Here is a 24969-nt window from a genome sequence, read left to right as displayed (position 1 = left end):
CACTCTATAATCAGGTAATAAACTCCAGCTGCTATAACAAACAACTACAAAACTTCAGTGGCTTAACACTATTAAATTTTTTTTCTCACTTGTACTAAATCCAACGAGGGGGTCAGGCAGCTCTCCTCCAATCAGTGACGCAGGGATCCGAGCTTCTTCATTCGTGTGGCTCGCCCGTCTCAGAGTTCTCTGAGGGCTTCATAAAGGCAGGATAGAGAAGAGCTTAGAACACTGGAGGGTCTATTGACAGGCGTGGAAGTGCATCACTTAGTTTAGACCACGCTTGATTCACCAGGACTCAGTTACGTGGTTCTCACTAAACTGCAAGGTAAGCCAAGACATGTGGTCTGCCTTCCCAGGAAGAAGTAACAGAATTCCTGAGAAGTTAGCCGTTCTATGCCAGAAAAACCTTCTCCTTTCTGTACTTCAACTGCTGCCTTTTTTCACATGGGTGACTCCTATTTATTCCTTAAGATGTACTCCTTGGAGAAACATTGTATGATATTCTCTGTCTGGGCTACATCGCTGATTTAACTCTTCTGTGCTCCCTTTACATCCTATCAAATTGCCAATTAACTAGATTGTCTCTCTCACTCAAGATTAAGATCTTTGTCATATCCATCTTTATTTCCTAAGCACTCAGCACTCAGCACCTGGACACAGTAATGCTCAGTTAATGTTTATTAAACTGGACTGGGCCAAACAAGAATGCAGATTAGAGGTCAACCCTGAATGGGTTAGGTTAGTACTCCCAACGACATTTCCCAACTGAGCACCTCTATATTTAAATGTTTTAGAAAAGAAGAAGGCAGGTCCTTCAGGAATATAACACCCACAATCCTAGAGGCCTGCATCTTCCTAGAGTGATGTCCTCCCCATGCCTCATGCTTTCTGTTTACAAAGTGGAGACCAATAACTAGTCTGTTTTTCAAGTGTATATTGGTAGAAGGAATGGCCAGTGCCTATAACATTCTTTGGGTCCTTTGAAGTGACAAAGTCCAGTCCACACAAAGTAGCTCTAGCTGTTTGGGCTGAATAGTTGTCCAAAGAACTGCTAGGTGTGAAAGTGATGCAGTGCCCTTGTACTTACCAATGGTCTCTCCCAAGGTTTTATGCAATATCAGAAAGCAAGATGGCTGCTGCCTTCTCCCTTAATGAAAGAGGGAGAATTTTCAGTGTTTTATTTTAAGTGAATTTATCTTATATTAGTTTATTAGGTAGACCAGAAATCTGAAATATCAGTTTACTCATTATCTCCCCTGAATATTTACAGAGAAATAGGGAGGAATCCTGCAAGTCACGGGGTTCTGATCTATTGCCATCTGCAGCAGCTGTCATCTTTCAAATTCAAGAAGTTTACCCCCATTTAGTAAAGAACAGTGACTCCCTTGGAGTGATACTGCAGTCAGTAGGAAGAGTAAAGAAATTTAGATATCTGAGCACTTTCCTTTATGTAATTGTACCATGGAAATCACAGTGTGGAGCTGGAAAGGACCTTAAAAGTTGTGGTCCTTCTCTCACCTGAGTTGTTTCACAGGTGAGGAAACCAAATCTGGGTCATATCCAATGACTTGCCCCAAGACAGATTGTCCCTTAGTGACAGGAATAAAATCCCAGTATCTCCACTTATGACAATTGCCTCCTGAGTGGATGCTGTGCTATATCAGACTCAAGGCTCTGAGGATACTTGTGTATTTGTGAGAAAAATTGTAACAGGACAGGAAAGGACCACATGACCATTTAGTCATGCAAGAAGTGGAACTGTGTATAAAATAGGGCTTCCTTTTAAGCTTTGGGTTTAAAGGGCAGTTTTGCCACCTCCACAGAGCACTAACCTCCCTTCTCAAGGATGGGAAAGGCTGTGGAATCTCAAGGCCCTGGAGAAGCAGGAAGGAGACAAACATGGGGGGGAATGTAGATGTAGACCATGTCAGTTGTCCAGTGGCCAGTGGGGTCAAACCCTTGCCTAGCCTTGAAGATGGACTGAGAGAAGCTTCGCTAACAGTAGGTATTGCTGTTTCAAAGAAGAAGAGACACAATGGAATGAACATAAACCACTTATTTATTTTCTTCTTTAATCTGGTAGAGAGGAAGGAAAGATGGGCAAGATGGAAGGGCATTCTATAACAGAGAATGAACACACATCTTGTGAGCATTAAAGTCCATGGAGATGGGATTTTTATGGGAGTCAGCCAGGAAGCAGCGTGGTATAATGGTTGGGAACATGAGCAGACTTCCTGAGTTTGATTTTACTCACCCCATACGGTTGCTGTAGGAGTTAAGTGAGTCAAAATTTGTAAAGCACTTAAATGGACCTTGACACATTGTATGTACTATAGTAGAGTATATTGAAATTTCGAATTTATTTGAAAATATATTAAAAATTTTAAAGAAGATTGATGGTAATCCAAGAAAAAAGTGAGGTACCTTCTGTCTATTAAGTATAACTGAAAATTACTACTTCGCACATAAACAATAACAAAATGAATCTCTTATTTATTCACTAAATAGATATTTTATGAAATTACGCCCTGACCGATGTGGCTCAGTTGGTTGGGCGTCGTCCCACGAATGGAAAGGTTGCCTGTTCAATTCCCAGTGGGCACATGCCAGGGTTGCAGGTTCAGTCCCTGGCGGGGGTAGATACAGAAGGCAAGCGATCAATGTTTCTCATTCACATTGATATTTCTCTCCCTCTCTTTCTCCTTCCCTTTCCCTCTCTCTAAAAGTAACAAATAAATAGAAATAGCCTAACATAATTTAATCCTGTGTCAGCCACCTAGTGCTTGTGTTACCATGAGCAAGTCATTGAAATTCTCTAGTTCTGTTTCCTCATATGTGGAATGGAGATAATGGTGGAACCTGCCACACTGGGTTATTGTAAGCTGTAAACTTAAAGTGCATATGAAATGCCTGGCACTTAGAAAGACTAAATTAATATTAGTTACAACTGCTTGCATTTGTTCAATAAACACTCACTGAATTAACAAAGCTCAATGAATTTTTGATGTTGCTTTTGCCTGGGCCAAAAAAATAACCCAAAGTCTCTCAACGACCGATTGAGACCGTTGAGCCTGAGACCGAAAATGCCCAAGACCACATTGCTCAGTGAGCTTTCCATCCTCTATGAGTGGATTACTCACAGAGAATTTCTTTTCCAGATAAAAAACAAAGAAGGCAAAATTTTTAAACCTGATCGTCAGCCCCGAAATTAGGTTTCATACACTTGGGATTATGGTTTAACCCATCAGGCACTGGAAGAGAAGTTGTTTGAAATCATGACTAAGATCTTCTTAGCTAAGATATTAAATGAACAAGTATAATACTGAGAAGACGTCCTGTATGCATCTCATAGAGGGAATCTAATCAACTCCCAACACAAAGAGGAAAGTGGGAGAAGAGTGGAAATGAAGAGAGTACTTCAAGCAGAAGGGCTCCATGAACGTCTGGGGCACGGAATGCGGTGAAAGTGACCTGAGAAGCCGAGTGGTCAGATCTCGACGGTGCATTTCCATTACATTCCCAGCGGCATTGCGATTTCATAGAAAAGCAGAATATGTTGATTTACACAAGAGCTCTGAAACATCTCCACCATTTTGAATGAGCCCTTGTTCCCTCCCTTTACAATTGAATGAAGTTCTCATTTAATGGTTGAATATAATTTGGCTGTATTTCTTATTTTTGATCAAAAGCACTGAAGTGAGAATCCTCTGCTCAGTTGTGTTTACAAGTACACTGAGCATCTACTTACGTCTCAGACACACAGTGCAAGGAGAAAAAGGATGAGATCACACAGTGTCTGCCTTCAAAGAGGTCCAGTCTAGCGAAGAAAGTTTGACCAATAGTCTAGTGATTTGAATACAAAGCAAAGCATGAAAAAGCTATAACAGAGGTAAAAACACAAGCTTTGCAAGTGGAACAGAAGGGAAGGTCTCCTTTGTTGAGAGATGGGTTTCTGGAAGAGGAGGAGGTCAATCAGAAGGCTGTTCCTATGCACCTTTAAAACTTCTCTGGTGTGGGGAGTTTTAAGCAGAGAGTGGCCCAGAGCATTTGCTTAGCTTTTTCAGGCTGATGGATATGCTCCTTTTTTCTTATTTGTGATACCCATCTCCTGAAATACAGCTAATGCCATCAATCTGGCTACGAATGTCATCTATCACTTTGCCCTTTAAGCTATAATGAGTCAAATTCTTCAAGCCCAAGCAGATACCTGTAATCAGCTTCAATGGACTGAGTTAATATTATTCCTACCCCTAAGCTAAGCACTTTTTCATTACATCGTATTTCTTTGTAATTACTTTATTTGTTGATGATCAATGGGACTTTAGATTTCTACCTTTTGGCTTTCGGTTCTAACCTGATGGTTGATCTTCTGTGGACCTAAAATCCACATTCCCTCAAGGTGTTTCCTGAGCATGCTCAGAAAGATCCTGCAGGGCAAACCCCTATGCTAAGTGTCAACACTCTTTTTTTATTTCATGGTCTCGATTACTGTTAACATACAGTATTATATTAGTTTCAGGTGTTCGGCATATTGGTTAGACATTTATATAACTTATGAAGTATCATCCCATTCAATCCAATACCCATCTGGCACCATGTTGTAATATAATCCATAGTTATGACATCATTAAAACAGTCAACAGTTAAACAGAAATTTACTATGTGCCAGACACTGTTCTTAGTTTTATGAGGTTAACTACAAAGTAGCTCAGTTAAATCTTAAAATTAATTCTCTATGTTACACATAAAGAAACTAAGACACAGAAAAGTTATGTAACTTGCCTAAGACCATGCAAGATAGTCATAGGCAAAGACAAGATTCGAACCAGGCAGCCTGGCTCAAGAGTCCGTGCTCTGAGACTGCTGTCCCTGCTGCCCCTGTCCCTGGAGGGCCACATCTCTGTTCTCTGCGAATAGCCTGTCGATGCTTGTGCCTTTGGAAAATGACTAGCCCTCTTCACCGTCTCCCACAGAGCTGGCATTCTCCTACTTTAGTAAATACAAGTTCAGCTTCATTTTTTTTTTAGCCACTGCTCTTATAAAATTAGTACTGAAGAAGCCGCCAGATCCTTTCTTTCATGTATCCAAGAGAAAATACATTTTGGCTTTACTTGTTCTATGAATTCATGAAGTATAAATGCGAACTAGATACAATTTAAATTATTTTTAGGCTAAATTTATGAAGCCTAGAATCGCAACTGGTTAAAGCTTTTTCTTCAATGCCTCATTAGTTTTAACCCTCAATGCCTTCTGTACTTGTGGCCACTGCTTAATGGGAAAATATTGTATTTACAATTTTTTAATACTAAGAAGTATAGAAATTTTCAAATGCAAAAATTTGCCCCACCAATGTACAATAGACTATTGCAGTAAGTGTACAGAAGATTGATTTTCCTGCCTCTCACCTCTCGGACTCAATTGTATCCTCATTTATCAACATTGCCAGTGTGCACCTTTGACAAAACCCTTTTCTAAGTACTACTAATGTAACATAGAATAACAGCTGACCTTACATCCCAAGATCTTAGCCTCCCTGGTAGGATGGGAGCCAGGTGGAAGGGAGCTATGTATAATGTCTGCAAACACCCACGTGCCAGATGTTCATTGGTGAATCGTTGATTCCTTCATACATTCAACCAGTCAGTCCACTTTGGCCCTATGCTAGTTCAGAGATGGGGATGCAAAAATGGGTAAGACTTGGTCCCTGCGTCAAGAAGTTCTACTTACCTTTTAGACAGAAACAGATATGTCAAAAACTAAACTGCTGTTGGGGGTAGGGGGAAGCTATAAAAGGAGGAAGAGCCAAGTACATGAGGGTCAAGGAAGGTTTTCTGAATAGCTAGATGATACTTGAACTGAATCTCAAAGAACTGATAAGTATTTTTAGCCAAACAGAACATTTAGGGAGTTGCTTCAGATAGAAGGTGCTGTCTGCATTCCTGCAGATCTAAGAGACAGTAAGAAGTTGATGCCCTTCCATCCATTCTCTGTCTCTCTGTCTGTCTCTCTGTCACTCTCTCTCTCTCCCTGTCTCATGGATGCTCACTTTCACATACAAACAGCACACACACATACTCTCACAGAAGTTCATTTACTTCCCAATGTTAACCCCAAGAGAAACTATAGAAGAAACTCTTCTCAAATTTCCCCAACCCACTCAGTTTCTTTTCTTTCCTAGAACTTATAAAAATGTTGGCACTTAAGAATTTTCCTATATTTGTATATATTTCAAGTGTATACCGAAGGAAGTTACATGTTCCTGGAAGGAGGGAACCCTAGACCCTTTTACATGTTTACAATATGATAGGATGGCATTACAGATATGATTTGTGCTGTAAAATACTTGATGAATTAGATAAGTACTAAAACTATTGTGAGAGCTGACTCTCTCCAGGAATTCACTTAAATAGAGCTAAAAATTCACTTCAATGCCTAAGGTAATTAAAGCTTCTGCACTGAAAAAAAAAACAACCCAGAAACAAATGAAAAAAACAAAAACCAAAAACACATGAACCCCACCAAACTATGAGCCTGGAAACACTTTCCTAAGGGCCAAACAATTGTTTATTGTGGCTGCTGTTCTCTCCCCAAAGGTGACGAAATGGTCTGCTGGTCATTCCCTTACTGTAGATGGAAAGGCAGTTCCCTAGAACTCCAGCCAGAGCTTCCAAGTGGGATTACACTGATCTGCATATTCCGGACCTCACTGCAGTTCCTCCTAATGATTGTCTGGGTGTCTCACATCACATGTGTGCCATTAACCAGACCATTTGCTGAGCGTGTGACATCTGCCCTTTTCTGCCTCTCTTGCTTTAGCTTATTGTGGTTGATGGTTCCTGTCACCAAAGCTTAAAATAATGGCACCAGAATTTACCAAAAGTGCTCTCAGTGCCACCAACACCCACTGAGGGCACCAGTTCCGTTACTAACGACTGCAGGGGCTGCATCAGGCAAAGGCACTGAGGTCCATGCTACTGGCTACAACACCCACCCTCTTCCCATCAAGGGCACCTTAGCCAATGCCAACTGAGTGTCCTGCCAATGTCACAGAAGCCTGCCAGTATGAGCAGCATCACCAGCTGCAGGTGCTGATATCAAGGGCACCAATGTCTGCAATATGGCACCATCTCTGCTTGCTGATGAAGTTGCTGGTGCCAGTTCTGCTGACTGCTTTTGTTTATAATATCTCCAAAATGTGTCATGATAACTGCTCTTTTACTGATGCCTTTTCTTCTTAAGGCATGGTTCACGGGAGCAGGGCCAGGGGCCAGTCAATGCGCCAGATCCTGGTATCTATTCAGAATCACCCTTCCCCCCTGACACTTGTCTATCGTCACTTGAATCAAATACATGTGTGCCTTGACCACCTGCTCTGAGCAGAGGAAGAGCCTTCTGAGGCCCTGGATTCCTCCTTGAAAAAGACCCAGCCTAGACCAAGCCTGCCATCCATCCAGATACGCCTGCACAGGACAGATGAACACGATTCCGTTCCAGCTGAGATCCGTGCCACACAGCTGCAGCCGTCGAGCTGGCAGATTCCCTGTCTGTGTTAGAGAACAGGAACGTTTTATTTTGTGTTTCAGGAACTCATCCTAAATCTGACCACCTCCCACCACCCCTACTTTGGCACCCTGTCCAAGCCACATCCTCTTTCTGCTGGATTACTTGCATTGCCTCTGAATGGGCCTCCCTGCTCCCAGCCTTAACTCCCTGTTAACTATTCTCGGCAGTGCACCCAGAGTGATTTCGCTGAAACAGAAGCTGGATCACGTCACCTCTGCTCAAATTCTTGCACTGAATCCCCACTTCCCTCAAAATAAAAATCAAGGTTCTCACAAGGCTCTCAAAGCTTTACCTTCCCTGGCCCCTAATTACCTCTCTGACCTGCTCCCCAGTCCTCTCTGCCTGCACAAGCTGCTCCAACCCCACTGGTTTCCTTGTTATTCTGTGAACAGGTCCCAGGCTCACTCCATCCTGAGGCCCTTTGCTCTGCCTGGTCCCTCTACTTGAAATTCTCTCCCACTTACTTGCCACCACAGCCCATTCACCATCTCAATATCTGTGTTCAAATCTTGCCTTCTGAATGAAGCTTCTCCTAGCCCCCCTAGTCAGCACTGCACTGCCCTGCCTGCACGCACATACCCCAGCACTTCCAACCCTCCTGCTGTACTTTCTCTTTTTTTTCATGGCACTTATCACTTTGGACGTAATTTCCTTATTTGTGATGCTTGTTAATTGTTACCTCTCTTCCCCACTAGAATGTAAGCTCCACAAGGACTGGTACCTGTATATGTTTTGTTCACTGATGCATCCAGAACAGCACTACAGTATAGTAGACATGCTATAAGTGTTTGTTGAGTGAGTGAGTGAGTGAGTGAGTGAGTGAATGAATGAATGCGTGAATGAATACATAAGTAGATTAAGTGGATGGACAGATGGATGAATGAGGTGGTAGGTTCTCATTTTTGTAACTCCTTTACTAACTTTAGGGTACCATGTGAATATCTTTCCTACTGTCCTACCCAGTCAGAATGTAAACTATTCATTTGTAAACCGCTAACTTTGGTTTTATGGCAGATTTATCTGTCTGAAGTGCTTCAGGGGGTGATAGTATGCACATGCCTGGAGGCTCCGCAAAAGGACATGGTTTGTAAATATCAAATAAATAGAATTGACATTCAGAGCATTAATTATCTTCTGAGGATGAGATATTGAGGATTTTTTTTAGTGGAGACTAATAACTTGCAAACAATTTTCCTGATTAATAGTAGCATTTAAGGAGTTAAGAGCAAAACGCTGTGCTGTTTAACCAGTGAATAGCTACATGAATACAGAAAACATGTACTGTCAGAGGGAAAAAGAGACCCCATGTCTTTTCCCAAATATAGTTCACATCACTGACGGAGCTTGGGAAACGTGAATGACGGCGAGCGCGGCTCAGCACCTTATTCTAGTCTCAATAACATCTTTCATCTGAGCCGTTTCATGAAAGTGCTTTGAGACATGGAATTGAATGAAAACAAATAGTGATATTTAACAAAGGGCTTTAGAGTCAACATGATCACAGTAAGGATTTTAGAAATGAAAACATGGGGAAAACCAAAACAAAACACATGTCCTTTCATTGAATTTTTAAAAGCACCCCTTTTACCAAAAGCTTCTGGGAAAAATACAGTGAAATCATTCAACAAAACCAATTGAACCCCAAGGGCCACGTTTATGTGTCTTTTCATCCACATCCCGGCAGATCTTACCTAACAGAGAAGGCCAGGTTCTCAGGTGATGCTGTCGATAGCAGCCTGTGTGCTCAGGTGAAGCTGAGAGACCAGGCCTGGCTAGCAGTCTACTCACAGAGCCACAAAGAAAGAGATCGTTTTAGAGTTGCTGTTGGTTTTTGTTTTGTGTTTTGTTTTGTTTTGTTTGCCATGATTTACAGAACTTGTTTGTTTTGGCAGCTGCACTCCTTTAACTTGTGATGAGCCCAGCGCCTTTGATGAAAGAGGGCACCCCTTCCCCCGACGCCTCGGGGCTACATTAGTCTGGCTCACGCTCCTGTTTTGTTCACTACCTGACTATTCTGTGCTGCTGGAAGTTGATAAGAAATGTTTGCAACATTTCTTATCAACTGGTTGTTGTCCTTTGCTTCCCTTTAAGTTTACTCCAGGAGCTGAGGCTTGTAAAAATAAGGGATACCTCAGGTCCTCTCTGAGATAGACGTTCATTGTTTCTTCCATTTATAAAATAGGAATCGCGGGGCATTAAGGGACAGCACCCAGTCCAAAGCACTTTATTTTCCCCTTACTCCCCCAAGAGGTAGTGCCAAGTAATATCCAGATACTACCTCCTCGCTGTTCCTGCCTTTACCTAAAACTGGGAGTTTGCCATTGTCTGAACCCGCCAGGCACCCCGAGTCAGTGAGGCTCAGCTGGTGATGGGAAAAAGTGAAGGGGGTACCAGTCTCTGCAACTGTAAGTCCATAGTGACAGCCCAACACAATTCACCTGCCTCCGAGGGTTTAGGTTTCTCCCTATTCTGTTACAGAAATCCTATCCACAACAGTCTAACTCTAAACAAAGGGGCCTCCAGGAACAGATGTGTGCATGTTACCTGTCTCCCTCCCTTGCTGGAGATACCCAATACCTTATCATTCCTTGCTGGCCAACAGTAGTCACAATGTATTAATCCTTTCAATTCCCACGGAAAGGATATCTCATTACATGGACGAGCCAAGATGTCGTAAAGGGCGCTTTCCCAAAGATCATCTAAACACTCCCCCGCCACCGCCCCGGCGGGATGATATATGGGAAAACACTTTGGGATCTTCAAAGTCTTACATGGTTATTAGGAGATGTTCTTACTGATGGCCCTATCTGTTTTGCAGACACTCTCTCCCAGCAAAGTTGCACCACAGCCGCACCTAGATGGGGATGGAGAGACTTCTTTCTGGGGCCCCATGGCCAGTGGATCTGCCTTTCTCTTTTATGTTTAATCAGTCCTTTAAGAGCCACTGTAAAAATAGCACAGTGATGTCTAAGCCCAGGTCTCAAAGCCTGTATCAGATTTGATCCTCACACTACTTGATAGACCTGCATTTGGACTTGGCAGCACACTGTCTGCTTGCACCGCTTGTCCTGGTTTATTTTGAGGGCTGTTGTTAGGCCAAGTCTTTGGGTAGCAGCAGGACAGAGCAGAAAAGGCTAGAACAAGGAGCAGGAGTAGAGGGAAGTACCTGACAATATCAGCTATCTGTATTACAAAAGTCATATCAGGGAGTCTGAGAGTTTTTAAGTACGTTCAGGTGGGGGAAGAGAAGCCATGGTTTGTTGCAGCTTTGTAAGCAAATTTGAGTAACTGAGCCTGGTACACCAGGGCTGTTGTACAGGTTGACATGAGTGACAGGTGTGTGTGTTGGTATCTAGGGACGGCATGCCACATGGATGGCTGTCCTTGCCACATGAGGATCTCTCCTAGGTCCCATACCAGGATCCAGCTGTCACCAAGTCCAAGCCACGTAGCGTTCTGGACCCTTACAACAGTTTTCCATGAAAGATTACTAACCCCAAAGCCCTCCACCCCACCCTAATCTCCATTACATTCTTAGATTCTTATTCCTTTATATCTCTGACCTTCCTCAAGCCTGAGTCCTCATGCCTCACCCCTTTCCATGCCTTTATCATGTACCTTCTAAAATCTTCATCTTCCTCTTTTTCTTCCCATATGAACTCATGAATGGAGTGCTCTTGCTCCTTCCCCATCCCTAACTCACACCTAAATCCAGCACCGGCTCACTTCTGGGCTCCTCTCTGTGAGTCCCAGTGATTAATTTGCCAGATCCCATGAACACCCCTCCTTCCTCATCTTATTAGCCCCCTCTGCGGCATCTGCTCACTGCTGACCTTACCCTCTTTGTAACTCTATTTCCTGCCCTTCTCATCTTGATTACTCCTTTTTTGGCCTCCTGGGACTAATAATGAGTGTTAAGAACTATTTTTATTTAATCCCAAATTTATTGTAATGCAATATCATCTTTCCCTCTTTTTTATTTCCTTTCCCAATTTTTTATTAAATTTATTGGGGTAACATTAGTTAATAAATTATTCAGGTTTCAAGCGTGCAATTCTATCATCCATCATCTGTGTCTTTACGCTCAAAGTCAAATCTCCTTTGTCACCATATATTTGACCTCATTTACCCCTTACTCCCTTCCCCACAACCTCCTTTCCTTCATACTGTTTTCCATCATACTGTTTTCTGTGCTGGTGAGTTTTGTTTGGAGGTTTGCTTGTTTGTTCATTTGTTTTTTTCAGTTTTATATCCCACATAAGAGTAAAGTCATGTGGTTCTTGACTTTTTCAATATGACTTATTTCACTTAGCGTGACATGATGAAGATCCATCCGTGTTGTTACAAATGGCAGTATTTCATCTTTTCTTAGGGCTGAGTAGTTTTCTATTGTACATCTTTTACCAATATTTCCTGCCTTCCTCTTGCTATACCTTCCAGCTATGGCTCCTTCATTTTGTAAGTTATTATCCTTGTCTGAAGAGACAAAGAAGGTTTCAGGTAGAGATAAATAATGACAGATAGTACATATATGTGCATGCATATATGACAAACCCAGCCTGTTTCAAATAAAACTGAGAAATTAAGAGAAAATAAAAGTGTAGTGATAATGTAATCTTGCAAAAGTCTTCTAGATTGGTGATTTTCAAACATTTCATTTTAAAGCAGAGGAAGCCTTTCTTCTTCTTCTTACCTGTGTAAAACACTTAAAATATGGGTTGCACTGGTTGGAGTAGATTAGGCAGTCTCAGAGCCTGGGCTGTTCAGCTGCCCAAAGCTGACCCCCTGGAAGCCCCAAAACTCTGCAGACAGAGCACTGTCCAGGGTCAGGGGTCAGTGACCTCTCCCTGCCACATCACCCGTGACGTTAACAGTACAACTGCTCTGAGGCCAGCTTTGCTTCGAGAGGCCCTTGGGGGAACGTCAATGCATGTTCGGGTGGAATGACAAAACAGCAAGAGCAACAAGGAAAGTGTTTACTAAAACATATCAGTACATGTGTTTTCCTGAGACTGAAGTTTCCTTCACTATTACTGCAGCTTAAGTTTTTCCTAGACGTTGGGATTCAACTAGTGGAATCAGATTGCCTTGCTGTGAACCGGTTATGAATCCCAGTCTCTCAGGTTACCAACTGCGCCTGAGTGCCATTCGTCCTCAGCAGTACTGCCAGCCTGGAAGGGCCCTGGAGCTGTCTCTGCTTAGCCCTGTCCTACCACATGTTCCTGCTGGAAAGAGAGTTTCGTCATTGCTAATTTGGAAAAGCAAGCACAGTGCTGAAGACTCAGGAAAGAAGTGTGGATGCCATCTGACCTTTGAATGTCCTATCTTGTCTTTTTTTTAACAGTTTTGTCTCTTAGGGAAGGCTTCTTTTTTTAACTTTATTGATAAATCTGACACTAATTTAATGACAATTTACAAATTATAGAATTATAAGATTTGGGAATTACAAAGGAACTTTAAGATCATTGGTCCAATGCCCATATTATGTAGATGAAAACACCGAAGCTTAGGGAGCTGAAACAGCTCACTCATATTTACACGGCCAGTGAGTATCAGGGTCAGGACTGCTGGGCTAAGGGAGCAGAGCCCAGTGCCTTTGGTAACACGGCACACTTTCTGGAATCGGTTCTTGCTCTCCCATAGTTTTAAGTAGGTGTAAACATTAATGTTAGGCCCTAAAAATAGCCCTCAATTTCATAATATGTTCAACAAAACACAAATCTCCCCCCCCCGATAGATGCCAGACTACTGTAATTAATTTCTCATTTTATCTGTGTGTGTTTATTAAATCGCTTAATTTAATAAACATTTAGCAAATGCCTGCCGCATGTGAGATGCTTTGCTGGGCACATCAGAGAACTTTTTTCTTCACCAGGGGGCTGGTGGTCTAGTGAGGAAGACACATACATCTCTATACTAGACAGCTGACTTTCATGATGCTGTAATAGGATTATATGCAAATTACTACAGAAATCTAGCCGAAGGTATGATTAATTTTGAGCTAAGTGTAAGGTTGGCATTGGACAAGACTTCATGGGAGAGGTAATGTTTAAATAAGATCTTTCAAGAATGGATAGAATTTTAACAGTAGGGCAGGGGAAACAGCATTCCCAGTAGAGGTCATGATGCATGAGCAAAGGTCTGGAGGTAGAGTAGATACGCAATGGATTATGCCCCAACAATCACACTCAATTCAAATAAAGAATTAATGTAGGGTTAGTAGGAAAGCAATGCATAGATATTTACTAGATGACAAATAGCTTGGGAAGGATGTCGATGTTAGCTAAGCTTAGCATCTCTAGGCTTTCTCCAACTCATGGAAGTGCATTTGCCAGGGAATTCATAAACTAAGGAGTGGATTATTTTATATGTCAGCTTGACTGCAACACAGTACACAGATATTCGGCCAAACACTGGTGTGGATGTTGCTATGAAGGTATTTTTTAGATGGAATCAACATTTTTTAAAATTATTTTATTGTTGTTCAATTACAGTTGTCTGTACTTACCACCCACCACTCCCCCCAACCCCAGCCATCCCCACCTCCCTCCCTTGCTTCCACCCCCCTTTGGTTTTGTCCATGTGTCCTTTATAGTTGTCCCTGAAAACCCTTCCCCATTAAAGCAGTTGAACCTCTATAACGTGGGGACCTTAAAAGAAAAAATCTGAGGTCCTCTAAAGAAGAGGGAGTTCTGCCTGCAGATTGCCTTCAGGCTTGAGCTGCCAAGTCGGTTCTTCCCCGCCTGCTCTGCAGAGCTCAGACTTGCCGGACCCCACAACTATATGAGCAAATTGCTTAAAATAAATCTAGGTAGAAAACTGCATAGGCATAAAAATGGGGTGGGGTGTGTATTCCATTGGTTCCGTTTCTCTGGAGAACCCTGACCAAGGGTTTCAAAACAAGGAGTGACTCTATTAGTCAATTTTCCCCACATATCAAAATTTCAGTGGTTTACAACGTGTCTCTGTGTGTGTGTGTGTGTGTGTGTGTGTGTGAGTGCGACGGGTCAGCTGTGGTTCAGCTAATTTAAGCGGGACTTTCTTGACCATCATCCGAGTTTTGGATTAGATTTGGGTTTGCTCCACGAGTCTTCACCTTTCTCCTAGGACTAGCAGATGTGCAACCGCTCCGCACCTGTTGTCCCTGTGGCAGACAGAGCCTAAGAAAACAAAAGGATGAGTAGATCAAAGGAGCACAGAGGCCTCATCTGTAACTGCCACACTGACACTTCCACAGATTACACTGGCCAAGCAAGAACATGGCCGACACGAGTGGGATAGAAAACTTACTGCAGCCCCCAGGGGGATACAATGCAAACACCTTGGCAAAGAGCACAGAGTCATAGTTCAACTATGGGAGGAAAGCAGATAAGTGAGAAAAACAATTGAGTCTACTTCAGTGATCTGGTTAGATATGTTGTATTTCTGAAAAACAACTGTTAGCTGAGGGAAGGAGGAGTATGAAGGGGTCAGTAGAAATGAACCCTTTCTAAAACAAGATGGAAAAGGAAGGGAACAAGGCAAAGAAAAATGGATGAGAGAAGAAAGAAGAGTTTTGATTGGACGTTGAAAAGATTAGCAGCTCTGGCCTAACGAGATGTGGTGATAAAACAAAGAGGAAAATAACATGACTTGCAAACTTCTATGTGGTCAATGATGTAATGGTTCCTCATCAACCAAAATGGGAAACACAGGGGAGGGCCAGTTTGTGAGCTGAAGGAGATAAATTCGTTTTTGACTAGTATTGGTGATAGCTACAGGACATCTAAGCGCTTACAAATGGTTGGAAATTTGTGTCTTAGAGCACAAGAAGGGAAGGCAGTCTTGCAGAAACCTTCCAGAAGTGAAGATAAAAGCATTCCAAGTATGGAAAATGAGCTTAGCAAAGATATGAATGTGTCTTGCACGGTTCATGTTCATGGAACAGCTACCGAGTTGGCATACTGCTTAGACATACCCATGTCTAATCACATGTATTGGGCTGCATGTAGTGTGAGCTTAGGATGAAAAGATAAGTTGGCACCTGATTACAAGTGCTCTAGAACCCTAGAAGACATTTGAACTCTTCTCAAGGTGGAACCATGATAGGGTTTTGTGCAAAGGTTGACGTAAGAGGCTGGATTTTGGGAAGACTCGATGGAGCAGCAAGATACAAGCTGAACCAAAGGTGGGAGGCTGAGTGGAAGGCTATGGCATTAGTTTTTGTAAATGCTAATGAGAACCTAAACAGGGTAGTGACAGTAGGAACAGAAATGAAGGAGCAGATGGGAGAATTGCTTTGAAAGAAATTGTGTAGCACAGTAACCATTCTGCATATCATTAAATACGTGTCAAGTTAATTTTGGAACTTCATATGGCTCTAATGGTTTCCTCTCTGCAGGTATGCAGAGCCTGTATAATTTATTGGTCATCTGTTCGTATATTTTTTTAATTAAGAGTTATAATTTTCATGAAGGAGAGACTATAACTGTTTTGTTCCCTACTATTTCCATGATACCCATCAGAATAGGCACTGACTACGTACTTTTTGAATGAGTGCTTGGATGGCCGCTGCCCCTGCAGACATCAATGTACCCCTTCCCAGGTTCTCTTCGCTCTTGCTCTCTGCCTGCCCATCTCTCACAACCCCAGCAAATAATTCCCTCCCTCTCACCTCTTTAAGGATGGGCTTGGAGAACTTGCCTCAGGAGTAACCAGAACACTGAGCAGTCTGCATTCAGTGAGATACTGATGTGATTTGTTTTCTAACCCTGCCTTCAACTAAACTCAATTGATTCTCATGTTATTAACTTTTACATTATCTCAAACATACCCAGTAACTTTCCAGTCATATACAAGATTGAAAATTCAATGCCAACTCATCAAAGCCTCTAGTTTTATTTTCTTTGCCCTCTCCCCACTCCCACCAAGTTTAGGCTTTCCCTGGGGAACTGGCACCTGTCTCTTTTTTTTATTCTAAATTCCCTGGCACTGGACAAGCAGGAGGGATTAGGAGAAAGGCAAACATATTTATATTTCATTAGGTTTGCTTTGCAGAGCTCTGGCGGGGATCCCTGCCACTGTTCTTCAGTAAGAGACCATCAACAACCTCTGTGCAGCAGGTGGACACCGATTGCTCTCTCAAAAGAGTGATGTGTCACTTGGGGTGACCTGTGGGAACCCCACGGCACACATCCGACTCTGCCTCAACTGGATTCATCAGGACTCCCTAAGTTTGTCCCCAGTATCCACAGCAGGGGTGGTCAGTTTCTTGAATGGCTGACAGCAAGACCTCCCGGCCAAGCTGTTAATTTCCGTTCCAGTGAGTTTTCCTTCCTCCTTTCCATTTCTCCCGTTATTTCTTATATCAGCTGGAACAGCCAGGGAGTTTCTGGGACTGGGGTGATTGTTCAAGTTAGCAGTTGGTTCAGCCACCTCTTGATAAGTCCTAGAGAATGCACGTAGCCCAATATTTGTGTAACTGAAGAATGTGAAGGTACTTCATACCTTTAGCCTCCGCCTTGGGACCTAGTCTCCAATTTTACACATACATGACATCTGGTAATTTGGGGATGCCACTCAACTGCATTTTGCAAACCCCGAGTTGTCCTTTAATTTGTAGCTCCTGTGTCATAAACACAGAGCTAAGTGTTACACGAGCGAACGTTTAATGAGTAGCTCAAGTGGGTTAGTCACTGTAACAGTGATACACAAAGGTCTGAGGCGGTTCAGACTCTCATGCAAATACTGAATTACACCGTAGCTTTAAAATAGAGAACATTTAAGCCTCAACATGGAAAATAGATTAGGGAGTGAAACAACAGGGAGGAGGGAAAGGGAAAAAGTAACTTTAAAATAAAGGAGTAAGGGAGAATCTTAAAAAAGAGAACCCTGCACAGTGACAGAAAGCCTAACATGTTTAATATTAAAGCCTGAATCCCTGACGCCCGGGCTAATCTTTCCTCTGCTCACAAATCAAAGTCCTATGGATTTCCATTAATATTTATCTCCTTGAATCTGAAGGAACAGGAAAATCTATTTTGTGTTTTGCTCTGTTTTGCTGTTCCCGTCATGAATTCCACTGAAGGATCGCATCAGGGGATGAGGCACCGGCTGTCCTTAATCGCCGAAGCATCAGATAGAATCAGATACATAGTTGGCGTGCAAAGCAGCACAAGTCTAGACGTGAGTTCCTTCGAAACCGAGAACCACGAATTCACCTAGAATTTCAACTAAAACCTTAAAGACTGGAATAATTCACACAAAATTCTAAACCCCCAAGTTTCGCTTGCTTAAATTAATTTCACACTCCAATGTAAACTCAGAAATGTTATGTTGCCGTCACACTTCTTTGTTCTCCCAAAGTTAAAAAAGATAAAAAAAGATCTGTACAGAGCTGAGAAAACAATAAGAACCTATCTGCCAGCACAGCAATTCTCTCTTCCTGTCTAACACACAGTGGGTTCGATGTACAAAGGAACATGTGGTCTTCAAACACTAAAAAGCCTTTCTTTACTGGCTTGACACAGCAGCACGCTCCCCAGCATTTTTGCACGACCTACAATACATGTCTTGCATAAGGATAAATTCCTTTGGTTGTTTGAGTCAAGTTATGCAGTATTTTCACATGCTTTGATGTTGTGCATATGAAAATTATCATCTACATTTTGGGACTGTAGCTCCTTCTGCCTTCAGCATTGAATTTCATGCTGCTTGACTGACATCTTTTCATATTCCATCCAACAGAATGCCAATAATGTCTATAACAGAAGTTCGACATATTTCGTTTTCTCAGAGATGGAGTTGACAGGGCAGCTACGTTGGAAAATTGGGGGTGCATTTTTTAATCTAATTCAGTGTGAAGATTATCAATGCATTAGGGTTGTGCATAAAGGATTTTGGTTTTCCTCATTTCCTTATCCAGAAAGATCTCTTGCTTCATATCAGATAAATTTCCAAGTGGCAAGACACATTCTGGCTTTGGAACACAGCGTATACAGGTTAGACTAACCCTAATTCCCCTTTCTTAATTACAGATGAGACCCATTGGCCATGACGGCTACCATCCCACCTCTGTCGCGGAGTGGCTGGATTCCATTGAACTAGGTGACTACACCAAAGCCTTTCTAATAAACGGCTACACGTCGATGGACCTGTTGAAAAAAATCTGGGAGGTTGAACTTATTAATGTAAGTCGGTCTCTTAAAGACACCTTGGTCATTCAACCCTTGACAAATGAAGTTCTTACTGTACATGGGTAGTGGTTTTCTTTCTTTGTAAGTGTTCGGACATCCAATGCGTTTCAGGTATGCCTTGTGTTTTAAATACCCGTCTCTCTTGGCTCCAGTCAAGCTCCACAGTCACTGTCTTTAGAAGTTTTGAGGCAGGGAACCAAGAAGACTCTCAGGGTGTCCTGCATTGTCTAAAAAAGAAAACCTTCCACGCACTCCTGGATTTTCCATTTTAGCAAGTTTTGTCATTTTAGGATATGGTTGTAATAACAAATAGGCTCAAATTTTGATCTTTGGTCATAATCATTGCTAAAGATGACAGTTATTATTTTTGGTTGTCTATTATATTTCTGTCTCTACGCCTTAATTGCATATGCAATACCTTATATTTAAAGAGGCTGCCTTTGTTCTTATTGAATAGGCTGCTGTAATATCAAAATTTTATTTTCCATAGCTTATATCTAATCTTGTCTCTGTTTTATTCATACACGTGACATAGATTTTCTATGCAAACTGGCCAATGTATGTTGCCATGTATTCAAGTCCAAAGAGATCAACTAATGTGCACAAATGTTTTTGTTCCTGAATCTTTTCTCATTTCATTTTTACTCCTATTTTACTTCTAATGGCAAAAGATAATATAAGGGATGAAAAGACAACTTATAGTGATCATGCCTTTGCATTATATTTGGCATCACAAACTTTTCTTTTTAAAGAAATCATTTAATCTTTTACAGAATTTGTTAGATTTAAGTTCCATATCCCAATAACTGAAAAAGTATTCATAAGCTGAAAAAACAAGTAAATTTCTGCTAGTTCAAAGTGCTCTGTTCTTCTCTTTCTGCCACTTTGTCTCTGCAAGTCCAGTCTCTACAGAATCCATGTCATTATTTTAAGTGATGGTCATTAGTAGTAACTAATTATCCTTTGCTTTTAAATGTCTGTCTTAAAAATAATACCTTTTCTAGAACATCTCATAAAAACAGTTCTTTAATCTAAAAGCCACTTTAAATGGACAAATTCTTGGCTCCTTCTAATTCACCGTCATCAACTCTTAGCTTTCTGTGCTCCGCCCCTCACAAAAGCAATCATTATTTCAGAAGAAACTCACGAAAAGCCTCTGGTTAATTGTGCTCTTAGACTGCGTGGCGATGGAACTAGAGAAACTGTATTGCTTTTTGGTTGCATCAAGCAGATTTCAGTTCTTCTCTGAGAACTCGATACTCTCTCACAGCCACTCTTAGCCATTTGTTAAAGGGGCACCTTCGGTAGATCAAACAGGTGTCGTTCCAATTACGTTGCACTCTAGCCAATGAGGCAATTGACAAATATCTCTGTGTAACATCTTCCAAATAACGTCGCTCCCCACTGGAGAACAAGTAGGATAGATGACACAGGAGTCACTCACCTGACTGGCAGTAGCAGCAGTCCCTCACTGAAAAGAATGGATTCCAATAGAACTCTATTACCAAATGTTTGAAGCAAGTGTCACTGAAGCAAGGCTACGTTGTCTCAAAACCCAAATGCTGAGGCTGGTGTTTTGAACCCACACCTTCCCCAGTGCTGGGGGCACCTGCAGCCTAGAAATGCCTGTTCAGTCCCTGTCACCGGGCCTTGTGACAATTGCAATGACTGCATAGTCAGTGGGGCCAGAAAGTTTATTGCTAAGGCTCGGGACTGATCCACCACCACCACCCACAGGATCAGCCAGCCTGGAGCTGGGACAGAAAGAGAGCCTTTTCCACCCCTAGTGGATCTTTAAGGGTCCTCCCTCCCTTCAGCCGCGTTTGCTCTGCCGCACTGTGACTTCAGTGTGGAGAGCAGACGTGCCTGTCAGGAGCATCGTATGGGAAGTGGGAAACAGTCCCTGTGTCATAGACCTTGAAACCAAATTCCTCTGCATCTAACACCAACCTCCTTCCTTATTTACATTAATTTCATTTATTGTCGTGAAAATAAATGGGTAAAACTAGAAGTTCCTTGTGCAATGTTTATGGACACGTTTGCACTCTTGATGAGGGGGTTTTGCAGGTCATTGAACTCAGTAGATATATTTATTATGGACAAACACTGATCTGTACTTTCATATCTGGGCATCAGAGAAAGAAAATGTTTGTGTCCATCAGAGCTACTGTAATAGGGGTTCATCAGATGGTTTAGGGTTGTCAGGTTTTTAAATAAAAGACACAATGTGCGTGTGCCTTCTGGCTTACGGCGCTCTTGACTGCTCTCAAAGTCACGACTTTTGTTTTTCCCAGCTAATGAGGGAAGGTATCCATGTATAAGACAATGTCATATATAATACATGGGCCCAGTAAGTCTATACTGAGTACCCATAACTTGTTGTGTCCTAGCCTAAAGGCAGTGCACAGTCACCTTGAGGTAGAGCAAAGCCTGTTAGGGAAATTCACATCCGGAACCTTGGCAATGACTGGCCAGTCTGAAGGGAGCGGAATGGCCCCGTGGACTATTGTTCTGCATGCACTGTCTTTGACACGGAGGTCAGCCGGTGCCGAGAAAGGGGACAGAGGACGAGGAGGCTGGTGGCTGATATGATTACAAGTAACATCAGCAACATTACATAGTATCGATTAAGCCTCCAATTTGACATGGTATTGAGCTTGATATTAGACAAGTAATACAGTCTCAGAGAACATAGTATCTATTCAAAGTATTTTCACGATGAAATGAAAACTATACAAAGTTGTGACTTAAAAAGTACAAAAAACTTTGAAATTATAATCTTTCGAAAAGTATCCAAAGATCTTCTCCTTGGCAGAGTACATTATTGTCTGAAGAACAAGGTTATCTGAGAAACCTGGTAAGGGTTTGGGTCGCAGGTTCCCCTGTGTACCAAGTGTACAGGTTAGGGAGAGTAGTAGAAATCTAATGTCTTACTACCAGCACTGTCGGCAGGGGAACTAAAGCAACAGAGAAACCTTTAAGACATCAGGTATCGCCAGTTTTACAGGCCACGTGTGTGTGGACGTAGAGAATGACGTGAATGCCAAAAATTGTTCCCTTATGCCCTAATCCATGCTTTATATTCAGAAACTGATGTTATCAATGTCTCTGCTTTGTCCCTGTGTCTGCCACTATCATTAAACAACATCATTAACATCTCTTTTGCACTGATATTTTAGGGTGACAATATGAATATGTTGAGAGAGATTGTCAGGCAAATCGTTCCCTCGGCAGATGCTAGCTGCATGAAACTCTGGCTTGAATTACAGTCCTCTGCACAGGCTTGTCAAGAGAATTAAAGACAACAGTGCAGAAGTGCATCCTCGTGTTTAAGTCAGAAGGTGTTTCGGGCCTTGCGTGTGGTGGTATCAAGTTTGCACAACAGTTTCTGCGGCTGTTGGCAACCTCAACAGTCCTGCGTCTGGGGAGTTTTAGATAAAAGGGCTGCGAATTTTCTACATGAAGTATGTATGGATAATGATTAAATCCCCATTAAAATTATTCATTTTCTAGATAAAGAAACATGTTGCAATTATGAAAAACAATGGTAATTTATTTTACCGCTGTGTACCTACTAAGGGAATTTTGGTAAGGCCAAATAAATTTGAACTGTCCGATTTATTAAATTGCGAACCTCGATGGAGAACATATCATTAATTTCTTCCCAGTGGATGTACCAAGGAACTAATTCTAGCTTAGGCCTATGATGTCCCACAGTACTGATAATGATAAACGTGCACATTAAACAGACAAAATAAAAGTCAGGCTTCACCGTGTTCTTAAATCTCTGCTCCTCAGGACAAGAATAGCTTTAAAAATCTCACTGCAGTGATTGGCTGTGTTTTCAATATCTTTGGGTAGAAACAAATAACTATGGGAAGTGATATCCATGTGTCCCATGGAAATCGTTGGGACGCATTTTGCAACCGTAAATTGATTATAAGATCATCTGCTTCTTGCCTGAAGCGCTGGAATTACGCGCCTCACTCTTTTGGTTAGGGCTACCAGGGTTTGTGGGGGGTTTTCCCTCTCGTGCAATGCTGTTGATTTAATTTCTACCTTTCTGGGGAAAATATTGTGATAATCCAATCACTTAGAGATGTACGTGGAAATTTTCAGAGGAAACATTCCAATTTGGCATTAAATCGGTAATTGTGCGACTTTATGTGCTTAAATGCTGTAGAAATACAGTCCTATTAGGAACAGATTTCGACTCATTACTTGCTTTGATGTTCCTACTTTATGACCAGTATTATAAACTCACACTCCTTCCTCCTCTGCCCTCATTGCTCTAACAGCAATACAATGGACTCCCTGCCAGTCTTTCTTTGCCTTGTGTGTGTGAGTGTGTGCCCACGCACGTGTGTGTGCACACTGGGTGAAGGCAAGTGGTAGTTTATACTCCCAACCAAGAGGAATAATCCGCAGATCCACAACTTGCAGGGGAAGAGTGGGGAGGACGAGTGTTATAATTCCATCTCCAAGCCAATTATTTTCAGTGAAAGGTTATGCCTTCACTATAGGACATTAATAAATGAGAAAAATATTCATTTTTCCTCACCAGGGAAGCTACATCAGTCAACACTTCAAATGTTAAAAACTTTAATCAAAGCCAAAGGCTTTAACTAAGTAACTGGATATGAGTATTCAAGTGTGAAGCAAACTTCATCAATTATCTTTGGATTTAAGCATTTCATCTGTACCCACGCACGGATAGCTCCTCACAAGCCTCAGGGCAGCTAGACACGATGTCTGAGCTTCAGGCTCGTCCAGGCGTGTTGCAGGGGAAGTTTCTGGGCTCCACCGCCCCCCGCAGTGCATCTAAAATGCAAACTCTTCCACTCCTCCTCTTCTTAAAGCTTCCCTCACTTGGCCTATGTTTTGGAAAAAAACACCCTTCCCCCTTCCTCACAAGAGATGGACAATCTTCTCCCAAGTAAACACTCACTTTCCAGTGGGGGTGTTTTTCCGCCTTTCACATGTGGCCTGGAGGCTGGTGATTCACTAGAAATGGCATTATTAATTCCACTATCTTTCAGCATGTTTTGTTATATGGCAACGCCTATTACGTTGCTCTGAATTATGGAGCCTTGACGTAAACTGAGATAGAATTACACCCCAATAAAATGCACTTTAACACTAAATCTTCATTGGAAGGAATACGGCTTTGTTTCCCCATTGAAAGTGAATCTGTTGGCATTGCAGTTAGTAAAACACACGCGCAAATGCAAGTAAGCAAGGCGTTTGGCCTGAGGAGACAGTCTCGAGCCGTCAGCGTAGCCATTTGTGTGCAAAAAGGAAAACCATGCTCTGGTTTTGCAGAAATGTCTACCTTTAAAGAATTATTTTAGTGGCATCTGTTTCTTCCCCACCCGGATTCCATTCACTCTTCTGCTGATTAAAATTTAAGCATTCAAAACTTCCTCTGAAAGGCGCCACTTGCAGCCCTCCCCCATTGCATGCCTGAGCATCTGACCTAGATCGCAGCCACGCTCAGCATTCCAGCCTTCCCCTCGCCCCCAGGGCTACAGAGTATTCCTCGTCGGGTTCTGTATTCATTCTTCCTAATTTGGGGATCCAGTGCAAAATGGAAATATGGAGCCCCTTGTTCAACAATGACTAAAGATTTTAAGTCACTGACCTCAGAACGTTAAACCAAACACAGGACTCTTCAGAAGGAAAGTTGCGGGACTGTGTGTGCCCTCATCGGTCACACACCCAAGAAGCCACACCTCCTCTTCATCCCTTTGTGCACGCCCTTATTTCCACCTGCGGTCGCTTTCCTTCTACACGAAAGTCTTCCTTTAACATCTTTATAGTGTGAGGCTGCCGGTAAAAAGATTTTACTTTGCCTTCATTTTTGAAATATATTTTTGCTGGGTATAGAACTCTAGGGTAGTAGTTCTTTATAGATGTTGATCCACTATTCTCTCTTCTGCATTATTTCCGACAAGAAATCTCCTATCATCCTCTCTTGTTGTTGTTGTTGTTATTCCTCTGTGCATAACGTGTCTTTTACCCCTCTGTCTGCACCTCAGGTATTCTCTTTATCACTGCTTTTTAGCAATTATAATGTACCTTGATATAGTTTTTTTCATATTTCTTTTGTGTGAAGTTTTTTTGAGCTTCTAATGAAGTTATAATTTTCATCAACTTTGGAAAAAATTTGGTCATTGTTTCTTTTTCTTTTGTGGTTTTCCATGAAGTGGTTATATTTCTTTTTTTCTCT

The 24969-nt window shown here is 42.0% G+C and overlaps 1 protein-coding gene across 7 annotated transcripts in view; it reads left to right on the top strand.

Annotated features, from left to right (window-relative positions):
* ANKS1B (ankyrin repeat and sterile alpha motif domain containing 1B) overlaps positions 1-24969 on the top strand; it is an 805832-nt gene that overhangs the window by 538451 nt on the left and 242412 nt on the right. For all 7 annotated transcript variants that reach the window (XM_053921934.2, XM_024579129.4, XM_024579128.4 and 4 more), the window contains one exon: positions 18582-18734. In XM_053921934.2, coding sequence (XP_053777909.1) covers positions 18582-18734 — 153 coding nt within the window. The remainder of the gene's footprint in view (positions 1-18581; positions 18735-24969) is intronic.

The sequence above is a fragment of the Desmodus rotundus genome, chromosome 3 (genome assembly GCF_022682495.2).
Source record: "Desmodus rotundus isolate HL8 chromosome 3, HLdesRot8A.1, whole genome shotgun sequence".
NCBI classification, from domain to species: domain Eukaryota; kingdom Metazoa; phylum Chordata; class Mammalia; order Chiroptera; family Phyllostomidae; genus Desmodus; species Desmodus rotundus.
This window is presented reverse-complemented; position numbering and strand designations above follow the sequence as displayed.